A 19,194-nucleotide genomic window follows, 5' to 3' on the forward strand; every position below is an offset into this window, starting at 1 on the left:
ACCTCTGCGCTTTTTAGAGGCGGCTTCCGACCTGAGGGCCTTCTAAAAACGACCTGCGACCTATAAAATTTGGAAAAAAACGACCTCCGACCGACTTCCGTCCTCTGTGTTAGGGAATAACGACCTGCGACCTGTACATTTCCCTTAAAAACGACCTCTCGACGAATTTTAAAGCGACCTTGCGACCTGAGGGGGTACCCTGTGGGAGCCTCTAATAGGAAAATTCAATTTGATAGTGGTTTGTGTTTGAATATTTTAAAATATAACATTAACGCACCAAACTCTTGAATAAGAAAGTATATCAATTCAGGGTACACAATTCGTACGGCCGGTATTCCGTATTTATCTATGATGTAAAGCCAAGAAAACCAATGTTGTAAAGAATGATATCTTACGTTTAGAAAAAAATAAATCCAATAAAGTTTGAGGTTGATACACATGAACCTGTTGTTTTTTTTATGATTGTCACTTTATATTTAGGATAACCATGTCTTCCTTCGACAATCTCGGATATTTTGTCTCTAAAACACACTACTTTTCGACAGTAAAACAACACATAAATAATGCTAGTGCGGGAATTTCTCGTTACACTGAAGACTTGTTGGTGACCTTCTGCTGTTGTCTTTTCTATGGTCGGGTTGTTGTCTCTTTGACACATTCCCCATTTCCATTCTCAATTTTATTTAGTATATTTTTCATCTTTAATCATCTAGGACGATTTTGTATGTGTGAGCACGTCGTTAATTGTCTTTTCAAACGTTCAAGATTGGTAATGCGCATGTCTGAAAATCTAGAAAGCACTTCTGACTCCCTCAACGTATGAAGTGTTATGTTTAGTCAGAATCTATTGGCTTATCATATTAATCAGTAAATGGTATATGCTGAATTGGAAGATGTGTATACAAATAGAAAATAATCCACTTTCGTTTCACGAAAATATTTAGAAGAAGTCTCAAAACACCTACTTCCGTTTCCTGTTTTTGTGGGGTTTGTTATGCTCAGACTTTGTTTGTTTGTCTTCTGTTTGGAATTGTGTCGTCCAAGTGTCTTTCACAAGCAATTACCGATTTCCCCTTCTGTATATTTTCCCATTTTCAGTTTCAGTTTCAAATTTCAGTTTCAATAATTGATAACTGTTCAGTATTGTCTAAATTGTCTGCAACCAAAAAACAGCATTTTAATCAACGATTTGTGTCAATACGTCAGCATTGTCGAATCACCCTAAAACGTTCGAAAACACAGGAGACAGGAGAAATAATGAGTCATTATAATACCCTAAAAAATCGTACTTAAATCACGCTGATTCAAAAAGGGCCTAACTGTTCCGGGTCTAAAACAGACATTAAGAGAATTGAATGGTGGGTTCAACCCGTTTCCTAATCAGTTGTTATAGTTCGTTTATATCGACAAAGGTGTATAAGTGTCAGGATTTCTATCATGCACAAATTCGGGTGATTTGGTAGAAATGTTAATAAATACAATAACACACAAGAACTTTTAAATACAATAGCTTGAAACATCCATTAAGCGAGTTATTTTTTTATAATATTGTTTTTATCTATAAAGAACACCAAATCTAAGTCATTTTTTCATGAAATGATGCACAATTTAACGTTGAATCAGCTTGGGTAAAATTTAAATCAACGAGTTCATGAACAAATCCTTAATATTTGGATCATAACTGTATCTATCAGGACCGTTTTTGTGATCTTCTGAACTTTGATATGTTATTGAAGCAAGGGAGTGTTTCTTATTGAATTAAATCTCCAACATTATCAATCACAGTAAGCTATATCGTAATTAAACTCTACTATTGTTATTATAGACAAATTATTAGAATGTTGAGTTACTTGCTGTAGATTTCCAAGTTACAATATAAAACCAGACAATTACGTTAATGTAGATCAAACTACGCTGTTAAGTAAAATGATATATTGAAAACGATTCGCATAATTTTCGTGATTGATCGACCGGCATACCTGAAGGCTTGGGGTACTATATTCTTCGAACTTAAAAATATGCTGTAATAGTCCAGGAACTGAACCTGCAAACAGCAATTCCTCTTGTTTATTACATAATTAAAATTTGGATATTTTAAATATTATTATTTCTATGGTCATAAAGAATAAGAAGAAAAAGACATCTTTTGCTTACATTAACCAGTGTTTTGAACAGAAACTGTCGATTTTGAATTGAAGTCTTTTAATAAAAACATAAAAATGTACTGCCTAGTTTGTCACATTTATATTAAAAATCTGATATCAATACAAAATTAATATTCCTCATCATTTTACTTATGAGTCTTAGGTAGACTAAATTATAATGCTGGTACCTTTGATAACTATTAACTTATGTGCCAGTTTTAGTAAGAGTCCAGCAATTGATAAAAAAAATCAATACATGGTTAAAAAAAAAGGACACCGACCTAATCATTTTTTGCAGTTACTTCATCCTTAGTTAGAAAGGGTAGGTCTTTTGTTTCTGCGTGTCTGGTAATGCGAATATTTTAAAAGTAAGTACTATAATAAATACGAAGTAAGCTACCCTTAATATACAATTTCAAGTGCATTTCAACCAAATTATGTAGTTAATTACAGGAACCGGAGAAGGAAACAAGTGTTACATTTTGAACATAGATTAATTTCAATTCATACTATGGGACCTTTGATTGATACAAAATGTATAAATGAGATAAGACTTTTGGACTTATCTATATATTGGGATTATATTATGCCAGTTAATACAATATTCCAGATCATTTGTCTAATATGACGTCATTGAACATAAAATTTATATGACCAAGACGATGAGTGCAAACTGTGGTGGAGCAGGACCTGCTTACTATTCCAGTGCACATTAGATCACCCTTAGATTTATTTGAGGTTTTCGTGATTCACTTGTATATAAAGTGCTTAAATTTATTATACTCATTATGTACAGAGGACACTCAAGTAGAATAGTTTAGAAGTACTAAATTAGTTCTACATAAAACAGGCACACTACTCAAACCTAAATGTTATGAAAAAAAGTCTTATAAAAATGTAAGGTGAATATGCCAGCAATCGTGTACGTATCAATAGCAACATATAAATGACGTTCAAGAAATAATATTTCATACCAGTAACATAAGCATACGTTAAAAAAAAGATATTGATTGTGCATCTAAAGACAGATAAACACATAAAATACATACAAATACATATTTAGGGTTTTTTTTATTCTCGAAAATCTTATTTTACAATCTACAGAGTAATTATTATATTGATCTTACAAACATGTTGTCTGCATAAAAACCAATGCTAAATTCTATAAATGCATAAGGGGTGAACAATGATTGATACCAAACCCATTTCACAATGTCATTGGTTTGATGAATGTATCATACTGACATTAGTACGGAGTTAAACTAATATGTGTATGTTGTTGTAATTTAATTGTTTACTTTAATTACGCAAATTGAGTTAGATAAATTTAATAATAATACAGAAATGTTGATGACGTCTAAAGTATTCACGTCAAAGGCACATTTGCTCTTATTACGTGTAAAGTATAAACGAAAAAAAATCCGATGAAAATTATTATAAAATTTTGAGATGCATTGTTGACATGTGTGCAGAAACGAAGTGACGTTTATCTTCGTATCTGGTGCAGTAAAATTTGTATCGTTTTTGTTAAAGATTATGACTGATTTAAACTACCACGTTAATATGCGTTGGTTAAACACCGCGTTTTTAATAACAAAAATATTTTGCAATTCGTCACAAATTCCCTCGACTACAGATACGTTTATTAATTTTTGTGTGGTAAGTTTTTTTTGCCCTATGATATTTGTTTATGATTGAAGATTGTATTGCTATTTGATTACGTCCTCGACCTCTGGATCTCTGTTGGATGATTGTCTAACCAATATAAATAATAAAACCATATCTTTACTTTGTATTACTTGTGATAATATTGTATGTAATGCTGTAAATATGTATTGCCGTATTATACGGCGATTTTGAAATGAAAAATCAAAATGATTCAAAATCTGAATAATCGAATTTAGTCAAAATATTGCTTATGAAATTGGTTTCATTTAAAAAACGTAAACAATCACAAATATGAAACTGGCAATTGATTATGTTTAAATTTCTTCACTTTCATACTTTCACATTAGATGAGTCCTTTCTGTCAGGGTGTGTAAAATAAAAGAAATAAAAAAACAAACAAAAGCAAACAAAAAAACAAGCAGGTCAAGAGAATACATAAGACACTAACTATCGACTCCTTCATAAAAAGCTGACACAATCAAAAATAAACAAGACATGGGTTTGGGTTATTGTTGAAGATTATATGATGACCTGTAGTTTCTAATTTCTTATTTTTATGACAACGAACAACAAATGAGAAAATTCAGCATTCTGGATCAAAGCAGCTTGGCGATCATAACCCAAACTATTTTTCTTAAACCTAGACCAGAGGTCGTAAAAAAAATAAACAAGTGAATACGACGACGAATAACTGACCAAAAATGGCAATAACCCGTATAAGCCTTTGAGCCAGGTTAATGTAATAATGAAGAAATTTTCCAATGACTGATTTACACAGAATATTTGTGAAAAATGAAGAATGGTCTTTACTGTACCACGAAAAACTAGCTCTTAATTACCAGAAATCTGGGTAAAGAATTGCAAGAGTAGTTCATTACAAAAACAAGTGTTCATGACGCATTATACGAAGACCCTCCATGTTAATAGGTACTTTGCTTTTGATTCAATTAACTCAAAATTTTGATATTATATTACAAACTGAAATTTATAAAAAAAAATACAATATAAGATATATTAATACATTTATAAGTCATTGGTTTGAAAGAAAAAAGAAGATTTCCATGTTTTCAGTCTATAATTAAATTTATACAACGAAAACTGTAAGAGAATAAACATGTAACCTCCATGCAACTACAAGTTAAAAGTTTCTCTTTTTGACTTATTTTCCCTTTTAGCAACATACAGTTATTTTATGTTGTGTCTGTAAACGGATACTGTGGATGTTCTTTCAGACTGAAAAAAAACGCACAAAAAAATTAAATAAAAACAATCGAAATATAATTGTAGACAAAATGTTGAAAATATTTAGATCCTCTTATATGTCATTTCATTTATATATAATTTAATTTTGGATGTAAGGCGTCTTTTAATTGGCTGACGTTGTTTTGTTTATCAGCTCATGGTCATAATTTTTTTATTTGACCATGAGGTCATCAACGGTCTTTTATCGTTTACTCCGGTTTAAAATGGAATTAAAAATTAGATAATAGGAAATGACTGTAACATTTTTTCTGTCTATTCGAAATAACATAAAAAAATGAGATGCACACTTAAAAATAACGCGTTACGCGTGTTATTCCGTGTGCATCACATTTTTAATGTTATTTCTTCATAGCCAGAAAGAATTGTTACAGTAATTCCTTCAATAATATATATATATGTATAAACACCAGATGTATAAGGGTATTCGTATTCGTGATTGGAATGCAAAATATATGTTAATATCCATAATCCGCCTCACAGCAAGGACCTCAACTATAAAGATAAAAAAAAACCGGTATGCAATGATATTGAAATGAATTCTATGCTTTTAAATATACTGAAGTTACCTTTGGAATTTTTAAATTTTTGTAGAGATCTGAATTGGGAGAGTACTTTACTGAAAACAAAGACTTTCACCTGCTGAAACGGCATCGATCGGTGCTTTTAATGGTTGCCAGATTAAAAAAAATATATTTTCAATTCAAACATTTTGCTTGTTCTGAAAAATGTATACGTTTACTTTTTGTTTTCAGGAAAACAATGTTTTTTATACATATCAATAGATTGTGCTTACTGAGGTCATTGCATGTCATCAATGACATCACGACTTAATAACATTTGATACACCTGTATCATAATAATGAATTATACTCATACTTTCTTTACATTCTGATTTGATGAGAGAATCATATGAGTTATAATGTATGACCCTGACTTCAAGTCGAACCACGTGTTGTGTTGGAATATAGATTCAACTACTGCATTTAGTTTGTTACGACATTTCTCCACTCGACACAGTTTAATATTTAACGCGCGAGGCTGAAATTTAACTGTTGATAGTGGAGAAATATCGTTTTACTAGAGTTATAGTGATGGTATCTGTTTCTCTAATGATGTTTGTCCTTCTTTTTAAAATATTTGCAGAAAGTTGTGTTCTTTAAATGTGACGTCATCAGGCATGGTCACCTCTTTTTATAACGTCACCATAGGAAATTTCAGAGGAACCATCACTAGTGAGGAGAATTTTTTTTCTCATACCAATCAAGAAATATGAAAATAGAACAAAAAATAGAGAAACTCTTAATAACAACTCCAGCATTATTAATTATTTTAATTTGTATTTTCAAATATATAATAATGTGTTAGTACTCGTTAAAAATATAGAATAGTTACTCACAAACCAAAGGAAAATATGCGTCGACCTTTTTCCAACATCTTCATTGACTCCATGTCACATTTTGTCAGATTAAAATCGAAGATCTTTGAAATAAAATAATTTTTTAAACTGTTGTTATGTGCATTATATATAAGAATTCGATGCTTTCAAAATGTTTTAATTTTGATTACATTGTACATGTTTTCATACTTGACCTATTTTTTATACTTAATAATGTAAATCGAGAATGTAAACACATTTTACGGTAATTACTATCAAATATCAAAATTTGTATCGGGGTCTTTGGCAATCTACCATCATTTACAAAAACAACTTTGTTGAATCTTTCTTGTATTTAGCAAAATTTTTACGAATTTGGGTCCTCAATGCTCTTGAACTTTGTACAAAATTTTTTACTTTATTGATTCAAATGTCACTACTTTGTCTTTTTAACACACAGCGAGCGTCTACCGTTAAATATTTCAATTCTGTTAATAAAGATGAGTGTATTTACTATCAACTGCAGCAACATTTTTGTTTGCATCTAAAGGTGTAAGATATGCATGATGACATATGTATTCCACAACTGTCAACCAAATCATGATGGCGTCCGTAGAAGTTGCTCTCATAACATCTTTGTCCACAAAGTTTTACACATCTTAATTTGCAGTACAAGGGATATCAAAATTGAGGTTATTATGTTAAAAAAAATAGTCCTCATGTTGTAGATTTAACATTTTACAAAATAAATAATTCTATTTGAATCGACTGATTATTTAGTTCTACAAAAATAAATATCAAATTCTGAAACCAAAAATTTTGACAAATTAAAAGTTTTTTTTTTTTTTTTTTTTTTAAATTTTACAGATATATTCCTGATTATACAAAGGGAAACGAAGCGATATATATATATATATATATATATATGCATTTCATACCAAATAATTACTACGACAGTTGTTATTTATTTGTTTGATGAGTTTTACTTTTTTATTTTGTTATTTTTTAAGTGAATTTAAGATCTTCCTTTGAGTTCAATATTTTTATGATTTCACATATTCCATTTAATTCTTACATTTATATTTTCCTTTAATCTTTCAGGATTAGAACTTTTTGGGAGAACTCCTATACCACGTTGGATGAGATACCGTAAAATAATCTAAAAGAAAATACAGTTAACGTTATACAAGTGTAGATGTAGAAAATACATGTCTAGTAATAAGGTAAATAATTCAAACAGCAAATTTGGACATTTATTAGCTTACTTAACTAAATTGAGTCTTTGTGATCATGTAATTTTTTATTTTGGAGAATTTTTACGACCCATTGTTTTGCATTTTAAGTAGTACGCACAAAAATAAATATGACATCATGCGCCTGGTACATACATCAAAAGACCAGATGTATTGACAATATTTTCAACCTTGTCTTTCTATGCCTGTGCATCAATAAGTCTCAAATTTAAGATTCGTCTAGCTGTGTCATGTAGGTTACAATCAACCGTTAGACATTGTGGACGCAGCCATTTCATAAAGATAACATGGTACTGACAATTACGAGTATGGCTCATCTTGATTTGTCGAAATGGGCAGCTTGTATTTTTATCACTAGATTATTCGTGCACTCTGCATTATACTCAAGGTAGATTTTCTTAGCCCAAACTGTGACGCGACACGTGTTTCAGTTGAAGAAAGACAGGAGAGAAATGTACAAATATGTTAGAAAAGACAATTTCAGCAATGTTTCGTCCGAAAACTCTTGTTTCTAAAGAATATTTCTAAACACGTCTGCCATTATCGCACATGGAGATATTTATTTTTTTTTTGCAGAAAAAATATGATAATAACATATATAGTTATATTGTTTATATCGTCGTGGTTTTCTTTCATCTTAGTTATAATGGTATAAAGGGTAAGGGTATGAGTTTCGTCACCAGTATCTGAGCAAAATGTTCTTATACTTGTCTTTTTGAATAATACTTTAAATGTCTATTCTGGTCTTTTGGTGGTATCCATTTAATGTGGCTCTGTACTTATACATTCCGCCATTGTGTTATTGTTCTTCACCTTTAAATTTTGCAATGTGATAAGGTACTTTCCGTTTTAAATTTTCCTCGGAGATCAATATTTTTGTGATTTTACTTTTTGATGATCCATCAAAATCAGAAGCCTCTTATTCAATCTCCGATTTACAATTTGAAATAACTCAATCTTTGGTATGAGATTTATTCATTCGTGTCATAATCAAAATCATTTTTCTTTCGATTGATGTATTTATGAAAGGATATAAGTTGATAGATTCATAACATCATATGCATGCAATCAATGTGTCAGAATAGAAAACCCTTGACAATTTATCTAAATCATCTATTTACTTCATTTTTTTGATGCAAAATGTTTATTTTATTGATTTAGATAATACTGTTTGCTATATACAAAAAATGCATTGTGTTCCAGATACCTTTATTGTAGATCTAAGGTTGTATGTGGTCGAATGGTTTAAATAGATCATTTATATACTAAATTTATTTTGTTCCAGATACCTTCATTGCCTTTGTAGGGTTGTATGTGGTCGAATATTTCATTAACAGCGGTAACTCGGCTGCCAAAACTTAGAATTTGAATTAACCATCGGCGAAACGAGCTGACGATGGCGTTTAACACCATCACACTATGACTTAAATCATACCAACGATCTTTTTATGTAACTACTCCAGGGTGTTTAAAATGTTAAAACTAGTCCACAAACCTGCGCTGGTGTTCTCTCATGCTGTTTTGCTAAATCAAGCACTATACTTTCATCGTATATATCACACGGCTGGTTACTACAACACGTATATGTAATGACATGTCATATGTAGCAATACACAAAATTTACTCATTTTACATATAACAGTAACTACCATTATAAATTATCATTTTGGTGCAGGTCAGTTGTAACCTGGGTCTGTTTTAAGTATAAGTAACATGTTTAGCTGATGCGATGCCATAATAATTTTTATACTGGAGTACTATATGCTATATTTTCAGCTTTCCTTTTATATTATTTTGGTTTATATAAAACGTATTGTATACAATGAATAGGTACAAAAGAAATATCCTACTTTTAAGAATGAAAGTAAAGTTATCAACTACCAGTTTAATACCTCATTCATTATTGATATGTAAAAATGACATGATGTTCAGAAAATCTTATTTACTAATTGACATTATACATGTAAACACTAACCAAAAAGGAAGGATTAAGCAAACATGTTTTGCCAGGGAATTTTAAAGTCGACTTGTTTGTTACGCTAAATATTACTTCCCGTTAATTATATCCTTTATTGCACGTAATTAAAGTAACACGTAAAAGATTAACTTTCAATGTTTCTTCCAACGATAAATGAAGGCAACAGGAGTCGGTTTCACGAAAAAAACTTACGATTAAGATTGATTGTAAGTCATTGACAATTCAGTAAAGCCGTAAATTTTTTTTTTTTTTTTTTGCAAAATCAACTCTAGTAGTATACCGCTGTTCAAAGTTAATAGATCAATTGAACGATTATAAATTTAAACGGTACATATTTTAAATCACTAGATTCACATTTCGACTATTAGTTTCTCTCCAGTAACTTTCGAAGCCACCAAATATTCAGCAGGATAAGGCATTTGACATAACATGCTAAGACGCATTGAAGTCAGTAAACCATAGTAAATACATATTCAAAACAATAAAGGTGAGACTGTAATAAACAACAATGATTTATTGAAACAAATATATGACAACTGTTTTTCTAGAATCATCAGATATGATTTATAGAGAATATCATATGGCGTTTTCAATATCGCATCCGTATCAACCCGAGACACCAATATAATCCCAAGAGCTCTGCTCGAGGGATTATATTGGTTGAGGGTTGATACGGTGTGTGATATTGAAAAAGTCATATCATATGCACTTTATTATATACATATACCTGAAGTAGATGTTTTTTATGTGACATGACGTCATACAGATAAGAAGGTTTGACATGACGTCATACAGATTAGGGTTTTGATTAAGCCTTTGCAACAGTGACTGCAATCGATGACGTGACGTCATACAGATTAAAGGTGTGATAAAGCTTTTGCAACCGTGCTGATAACGATATCATCACTGGTAGCTGATACAGCACGCTTGCCATTGATTGTATTACACATACAATTTATCTGTATTTACTACTAAGTATCTAATAAAAATGGTTATCACTTTGGACGGTACCAAATGAAACATACAACAGATATATATGTATTCTTACATAAAATGACTCTTCAGTGATGTGCGAAGCCGAAATATTTGAAAATTAAGTAAAAATATTTTAAATGCTGTTTTAACACATAGTAAAAGAGAAAAACGGACGAGATCATATTCTGTATTTTGTAATTCATTTCAGTGAGAAATGTATCAAATGTGTTCCATTTTCATAGAAATTTCCGTACAGCTTGTATATAAATATTTTGGTATTTTCGTATCTTCAAATCACTGGATCTACCGCACTTCCTGTTAATTTAGTATCAATTAGTTGATGCCATTCCGCAGTCATTAATTTTCGCCTTCGGAAGGTTTTATCATAGGGAAAGAATGGGAAATACACGAAGACAACTCTCTTACGTTTCAATAAATTAGAGATATTTTTTTTATTTAACACTATAAGCAAACCAGTATGAATACACAAAAAAGGATAGTGTACATTTTGATACATACTTTCCATACTTGCTCATGATCACATATTCCATTTAAATATTCACCCCATTTTATCGTAGCGGCAAGCTGTTTTATTGTTTTCTGAGAATAGAATCATCAGTAATATTATCATCCAAATTAGACTATAAGGTATAAGCATCACTATTTTTGTATTTGCACTATCATTATATAAATGAATAGAACACTTTATAAATTTAATTGTGACCTTTGAAAATATCGTTGTAATCCCAGGATGTGCTACATTTGACAAATGCTATCTAGATGTCGAGTTCTTCCTCTGCTTTATCCCATTCTCATTCATATGTTAATTGTTTTATTATACTAGATGTACTGTTATTTTCTCTTTTTTTGCGCAATATTTTTAAGTTTTTATACAATACCAACAGACGGCTGGCTTCAAATTATCAAAAGCAATTATAAAAAAAAACCACTCGAACAGTTTGATACATTATAGCAGGTCCAACAGACTAAAAGTCCAATTTATGTCCCAATTTGCATGACCTTTTACCTAAAATTATCTGAAATGTTTTTGAAAATTCTTAAAAAGTCGGAATCTGTCTTAAATATATACATATCTTGACACATTCGTGATGGTCGTAAAGAAATCTTAGTATGACTCGGCACTATCTGGACCGTATAAAGTTCGTCTGGCACATTTATGACCTATTTGTTGAAATTTTCATATTCATATTTGTATTTATTAACAAAATATATATCTACATTTTGTAATTGTAAAAGTATTTACGTGCCAAACTTTTTTGTTGTAGTAAATGTAGCTTGACATAACGATAAACAATGTATTAAAGCAAGATATAAATCATGTATATTAGTCAGGATTTGCAATATATTGAATTGTCAAGTAAATTCAAGACATTATTTAAAATGTTCAGTATATGTCAAGCCATACTGAGAAAAATATGAAAACAGTATAAAAATGTCGAGAATTTGTCAAGAAATTTTAAGACCGTATTCAGAATAGCTAGAATATGTCGAGTAAAATTTATACAAATAAAGTATAAGTCAGAATTCGTCATCCACAAATTAAGACACAATTCATACTTTTTGAGAATATAAAGAAAATGTTTATGTAAATCAAGACATAATTTGTTCTTTTCAGACTTCTTGAATTTTGTTATGATGTATTGTACAATGTTGGCAACTGGTTAGATATGGCTTTATGCAATTTGGATAGTAGGGTATACATAAAAAAAATTGATATTTTTGTCAAAGCGGAGAACGTGTACTAGAAGTTGTTGCCTCTAATAAAATTAATAATTTAACCTTTTTATCGAATGATGTTATATTAGTATATTTACCTTGAACTGTACTGGAAAATGAAGGAGGCACGCATCAACATAATCTAGCTGTAGGATGGCTAAAATCTCTCTTAATGAAGTCTCGATGTCTCCACGTTGCTCATAACAAGGACCTAGCTTAAAGATGGATATTATATGATATTGATAAGCACTCTCTTACTTGTTTTAATGTTATATGTTTTAAAAACTTATGAAAACGCGTTTGTAAAGTACACATTAAGTTTAAGCACAGCCTGGTATATAGAAATCTTTGAATAACGGTAAAATATTCTGCTTGCCAATACTAAACATTGAATGAGTAAATTATGATAATCATTTCTTTTCACTGTTGGTATTTACTTTTCAATATTCAACTGCAGAAGACCAATTTCTAAAATTGACTTTACTTCAAACTGAAACAGTCGGCTTCAAATAATACTACTAGTATGTTTACCTTAGCTGTTATAAAGAGATCTTTCCTTTTTACTTTCCCTAAAAGTAAAACTTTCCGTATTCCTTCGCCTAATTGGGCAGTATTTTCGTAGACCTCTGATGTATCGAAATGGCGATAACCGCTGTTAGCAGCAGTAGTGATCACATCAATAGTTTCACTTATTTGGATCTTAAAAGGAATAAAAAAAATCCTATCACGTACACTCACTTATTTGTATGTCTCTCTCTTTATCTCTTCAACTTTTGATCCTCGATGCTGTTCAACTTTGTACTTGTTTCGGCTTCCAAACTTTTGTATCTGGGCGTCACTAGTAAGTCTTTTGTGAACAAAATGCACTTCTGGCGTATTAAAATTTTTTAAACTTGTTGCTTTTTGTTAGCTATTTTTCGTGTGTTTCTTTGTCAATTGTGTTCTCCTATTTATTTATATTGTAGTCCTGTAATGCTGTATTGTCATTTTAATGTTATATTTCACATGGCCATAAAAGAGGGAGGTTTGGCATGCCACAAAACCAGGTTCAACCCACCACTTTTTCCTTTAAAAATGTCCTGTACCAAGTCAGGAATATGGCCATTGTTTCTGTGTGCGTTACATTGTAACGTTATGTTTCTGTTGTGTCGTTTGTTTTCTCTTATTTTTGAGTGTGAATTCACATTACTATAAGACGTGTCACGGTACTTATCTATCCAAAATTCATGTATTTGGTTTTGATGTTATATTTCTTATTCTCATAGGATTTTGTTTAATGCTTAGTTCGTTTCTGTGTGTACGTGGTACATTTAAATGTTGTGTCGTTGTTCTCCTCTTGTATTTAATGCGTTTCCCTCAGTTTTAGTTAATTACCCAAATTTTGTTTTTTGTCCATGGACTTATGAGTTTTGAATAGCGGTATACTACTGTTGCCTTTATTTAGGGTATTTTTCGAAAACAAATAAAAAAGTTAACTGTTTCACATGAATAAATCTAGATGGCCGTTGCCACAATTGGAAGCCCATTCACTGATGGTAGATAAGAAATAACTTATATCTAAACTTTTAATCTGTTTTCGTGTAAAACAAAATACCAACAAAAATTTCATTGATGAAGAAATGATGATAAAGGCAACAGTAGTATACCGCTGTTCGAAATTCCTAAATCGATTAAGAAAAAACAAATCCGGGTTACAAACTAAAACGATTAAACTTATTTATCATGTGCTTATGAAAAGAAAAGATCATGTATCCCAATAATTAACACATTTATCATATAAACAAATGATAAAAGAGTTGATGCATCATACTGAGATTTTTTTTCTTACTCTCGAGGTTCCTAGTGCTACAACAGGTATCATATTCCCATCATTTAAGGTATGCTGCTCACTTAACACATAGCAACCATTCATTGCTGCTCAGTATCTTTGACGGGTAAATGACAACCTATTTGTAAAGTAAAAGCATAATGACGATCACAAAAAAGCTTTAAAAACTTAAATACAGCAGTGATACAGGTTATCCCCTCTATCTGGTAAATGAAGTCACAAAATCGCACAAAATTGACGATTTTATCCGGTGATGGAAATTGAATAAGGCTTTTGATTATTTTAGTTTCAAGCAACAAATAAACAGATTGTTCAGATAACCATGAATGTAGAGTCCCAGTTACACTAAGCCACAATCACACAGCGCTCACCGCGATCTAAAATAAATTCATGGCGTCGTGAGGTCGATCGCGTTATGAGCGACATGAACATCTAAATTTTCGTTGTTTTCACGATACTACTACGTCCTGATAAGACTTCTACACTGATCCCGCTACAATTATACCACCTAACCACCACGCAAATTCTTCGACCGCACTACGATTATCACGATATTACTGCGCTCATCACGTTCTCACTACGACCATACCACAATGTATCTGACTAGAACACGATCTTATCACGCTTCTTCCGCGATTAAAGTATGCCCTTACTACGACCATACTACGATCATACTGCGTTCTTACCGCCATATAACTACGCTCTCACCAATAATGTCAACATCATGTGCCATATAAAAACTCTATTCCTTCTATTTGTCATTAAGACGTAGAATTCTCGAAAACAACAAAGGCATACCATCAAAATCTACCAGATCTTGTGGGTGTGGTGGTATGGGTAGAGGTAGAGTCAGAGAAGTCTCTGATACGAATTCTCATCCAGTAGAGATGTAGGATCGACCATTCAAACCTGAATCACAACGTCGTGCTGATCTATCACGATCAAATGACGATATTTTATTAATAGAACAATAGTGGGAATGAAACAGATTTGTCAAGCATGGTTGATCTGTTGGAAATTATCAACATGAGCTTCGAATAACACACCGACATATAAAAACCTGGAAAGCTTTTAAAAGAGGATCAAAATATACCAGAGGGACAGTCAAACGTATTGTATGTGACAATGACAATGAGCATGCAATCGAAATTGTTGTTGTATGAACGTAGTCAAGACGTAAGACAAGCGCGATGAGAACAACATGAGTCGTGCTATAATCGTACTAAGGTCTTGAACAGCGTTGTATAAACGTGGTATAGTCGTAGAAGCGTTGTTGAATCATATAGAGATCGCAATGGTAGTAGTGGGTTCGTAATAACCTTGCTGTGAAATAGTAGCGCAATCTCTCCGTCTAGAATTGCGTTTTAGCTACGCTCTCGCTACGATGGTACAGCGTCCTTTGTGATCTAACCTCGACTTTATTGCGCTCTCGCTTCGGTTCAACTACGACCTAATTTCGGGACGACCGCACTGCGATTGTTCTGAACATGTTCAAAGTTGATCACACTCATCGCGATTATGAAGACCTCACCACACCGTACCACGACCTTACTGCGATCATACGATTGGACCATGATCGTCAAAAATTACATTTTTTCAGGGATTGTAGTGTGATCGTGGCATAGTGGGACTACGGTATAATATGAATGTAATATGATATATCATTTAAGGTGGTACCCAACACTTTCACTAAAATTAATTTGGCTCGTTTAATTTTCATAAAATTTTGCCAAAGTATTTACTTTGACCCTTTAACAAAAATATTAAAAAATAAAAAAAATTGATTGCACTGGTTATATAGCAATTTGACAAACAACAATTTTGATCATTGAGAAGCTTACTATTTCCTTTACAACGCAACGTAATTAAAACGTTTAGCTGACTTTACAGAGTTATCTCCCTGTAGAGTAAGGTACCACTTTAATAAGATAAATACAACAGTAGTGATTCGAAAAATCTACACACATTAGTTTTCTTACTATAGTAAAGTTATTACCAAAGTAAAAAAAACATCAAAGGCCACATCAAAGATTGTTTCAGTTCTATAGAAATTTACTGCTGTTCCCCTATTTTGACATGTTTATCTATTACGTCTGATTGTTTTGTTTGCACGTCGTTATCAATAATATGGAGTTTTATGCGACTGTAATACAAGTGAATGCTTTAGGTAGCCATAGAATCATGTTTGGACTACCAATTTCTACATCAGAAAATGTTTGTACCAAGTCAGGCATATGACAGTAGTTTTGATGTATTTGAGCTTTTGATTTTGCCATTTCATTAACTTTACGTTCGGGGCTCAAAAGTTTTTACTTTTATTAGATCCCCAAGTATAACTGAAATTTATTTGTAAATATCTGAATTTACAAAGGGAAACAACGTACATCTACTGATTTGATTTTTTTTAGGAAGAATAACATGTTTGAGAGGCACTTACTTACAACCAACATGTACTTACGAATTGAAGTTAAAATCTCCTAATATACAAATTTCCTGTGACTGGTACTTGTAGTACAGTGCTTTAATAGCATTTATAATTCACTGCATACAAACACAACGTATACAATAATGTATTCGCATCACGTAATCAGATCATCAATGGTATATATGTTATATCACGTTCCTACATATTTCTGGTACATCGAGTGCGGCTATGCATAATTGCATCGTGAACAAAATTAATATTTGGTAAAATGTAATCTTATGAAAGTTTTTCTATTACACAGCATCTGATTTTATTAGTCCTTAGATTTATCATTTAATTTTCTTATTAACTAGGTAGATTTCATACCTTTCAAATAATGTTAAGAGAGTATTTTTTAAAAATGAATACTAATGAAAGTATGTGAGTTAACATGTTCAGTACACAAAAACCTAGTGAAGATCATTTGAAGACAATAGACTATTCACTAAATGAACACGACAAGATTTAAATCGAACAAAGTCTATATTGGTTTACCTTTACACAATGTGACTGTGGTGGAAAATTGTTTCAACGGCACTAATACCACATACATGTACTTGTACATCAATAGATATGCAGATAATTTTAAAACTGACTTTATACGATCTGTCTTGATTATTACAGCTTTCCTATTTCCTATTGGTAACTTTTTATTTCTAGAAAACAATATGCCAGCCGTTCCTGCATATTGAGTATACCGGTGTTAGATTCTTGATTTGCATGGTATGATATTCAATAACTGTCATTTCCTATCCTGATTTTCTAGGTAGATGATAGGGGGTTGCCGCTAACAAGAAATCACATCCAAAGTTGAGGTCATGTCTTGGAAATTGAAAACCTTTGTTTTATGTTTAATCTTGTTTCCTGTGTTGTATCTTTAGTCAACAATTATTTTGCGTCTCTATCTAAGTAACTGTCTTACATGATATTGAAGAAGTCAGTTTTCATTTAAGAATTTCACAGTCAGTCATATTTATGGTTGAAATATCATGCTCCGATGGTAAATTGATTTGATGATGTCTCAAAGTGCACATGATATATTCGCAATAATTTTAAACAGAGGCGGATAATACCAATGAGACTTTAAACGTATACGTCACAGATAGACGGACGAAGAACCTAATTGCTACATATGATAGACGACGGAAGGTCAAACAATAGGCCTCAAAATAATACATATAAATAAAAATCTACCTCAATCACAACACAAGGTAGATTTTTATTGATATGTATTATTTTGGGACTATGGTATGAAGTCCGAGACCACAATTATTTCATAGTGCATTTCTTTTAGAACATAAATGAAAATAAAAAAAAACCCACCTGCGCTTTCTCAAAGAAACTTTTACAGTGTGTTGTACTACTTTTGGGACAAATTATATCAAAATTATAGAAGACTTCATCGGCTCTCACTCAAAATATGGACAATTTTATGTTTAGGGCGTCTTGAAATCTTTTGACAGCTTCCGAAGTGCTAATTTAAAACCTTTTTCAGCTGGACCAAATCACTACTTTCCTTTAAAATTCTGGACCCAATTTTTTTTACAGTGTAATTCCCCCTCCCCCTTTTTGCCATTTGAGGCATTAAACATGGAGAAATAAATTTGTAAGGGGTATAAAAAATTAGCAAGTAACCCACTGTCAACACTAGGGACTATATTTGTGAACAACAAAAATCAAGGGACAATAATTGTGGTCCCGGACCATGTCTCTTTTTTACCATTGTATTTAAATATCTATATGGAGTTATTTTCTTTCAAAACAATAGATCTTTCTTTCGAGGAAATAACCCGGACGATACCATGTTTCACTGATATATGCTCCAAGACATACAATAATGACCTGTGTGAGGTCATTACTTTTCTTGATAAAACATATAATTTACTTCAAAACTATATACGTCTGATAGTTTTTTTTGTTGCTGATTTGGGATATGATTTTTAAAAGTTCAATCTATGGTAGGTGTAAAAAAAGATTGTCATTGCCCGCATTTTAATTTTAGAAACATATAATGTGAAGTTTTGTTACTTTTTTGTAACAATACAGAGACATTATCAAATAATTGAATTTTTAATGTTAAACATTCCATAACACTATAAAAAAATTTAACAGAATCTACAGGATCTATGTTACCGGGAGGTAGTGATGGTATTGTTGGAAAATTATAGTGTACATGTTGGATGCATAATTCAAATCTTTGTGAAGTTTTTGGTTGTTTTAGTTATTTTCTTTTCTTATTTGCATTACATAAACTATTGTCGGAAGTACATGACAAAGAAATTGATAAATAGCCTTAACGTCTCGGGCTGATATGGGGGTCTCGGGATGATACCACGGCCGATATGGAAAAGGCCAAGTATAAATCTCTATATATTTTAGGAACTTTGTCATGCATCATCGTTTTAAATGTTAATACACAGGAAACAATATCAAGTCTAAGATATACAAATTCGATCATCACAAATGGCTACATATTTTTATTAGTGCCTATGCATATCAAATAATTTTG

General features: G+C 31.6%; 1 protein-coding gene and 1 long non-coding RNA gene across 2 annotated transcripts; both read right to left on the reverse strand.

The window, feature by feature from the left end:
• Nucleotides 1–4,764: 4,764 nt before the first annotated feature.
• Nucleotides 4,765–9,600, reverse strand: LOC143048869 (1,5-anhydro-D-fructose reductase-like). Its single transcript, XM_076222738.1, has 5 exons — nucleotides 9,596–9,600; nucleotides 9,199–9,274; nucleotides 7,526–7,609; nucleotides 6,472–6,554; nucleotides 4,765–5,045 (listed from the first exon to the last, which is right to left on the reverse strand). The coding sequence occupies exons 1-5, from the start codon at nucleotides 9,598–9,600 to the stop codon at nucleotides 5,003–5,005; spliced, it is 291 nt and encodes a 96-aa protein (XP_076078853.1). The 3' UTR covers nucleotides 4,765–5,002.
• A 1,574-nt stretch (nucleotides 9,601–11,174) lies between these two features.
• On the reverse strand, nucleotides 11,175–16,769 carry LOC143048981 (uncharacterized). Its single transcript, XR_012969972.1, has 5 exons — nucleotides 16,680–16,769; nucleotides 14,222–14,339; nucleotides 12,925–13,092; nucleotides 12,492–12,608; nucleotides 11,175–11,256 (listed from the first exon to the last, which is right to left on the reverse strand). It is a non-coding gene; the product is annotated as an uncharacterized LOC143048981 (long non-coding RNA).
• Between the last annotated feature and the right edge of the window lie 2,425 nt (nucleotides 16,770–19,194).

The sequence above is a fragment of the Mytilus galloprovincialis genome, chromosome 10 (assembly GCF_965363235.1).
Source record: "Mytilus galloprovincialis chromosome 10, xbMytGall1.hap1.1, whole genome shotgun sequence".
Lineage (NCBI taxonomy): Eukaryota > Metazoa > Mollusca > Bivalvia > Mytilida > Mytilidae > Mytilus > Mytilus galloprovincialis.

Coding starts and splice junctions, on each gene's coding strand:
- LOC143048869 (XM_076222738.1), bottom strand. Junction 6,555..7,525: donor GATTAAAGGAAAATATAAAT/GTAAGAATTAAA, acceptor TTTATTTCAAAG/ATCTTCGATTTTAATCTGAC. Junction 5,046..6,471: donor CGCATATTTTCCTTTGGTTT/GTGAGTAACTAT, acceptor GTTTTTTTTCAG/TCTGAAAGAACATCCACAGT.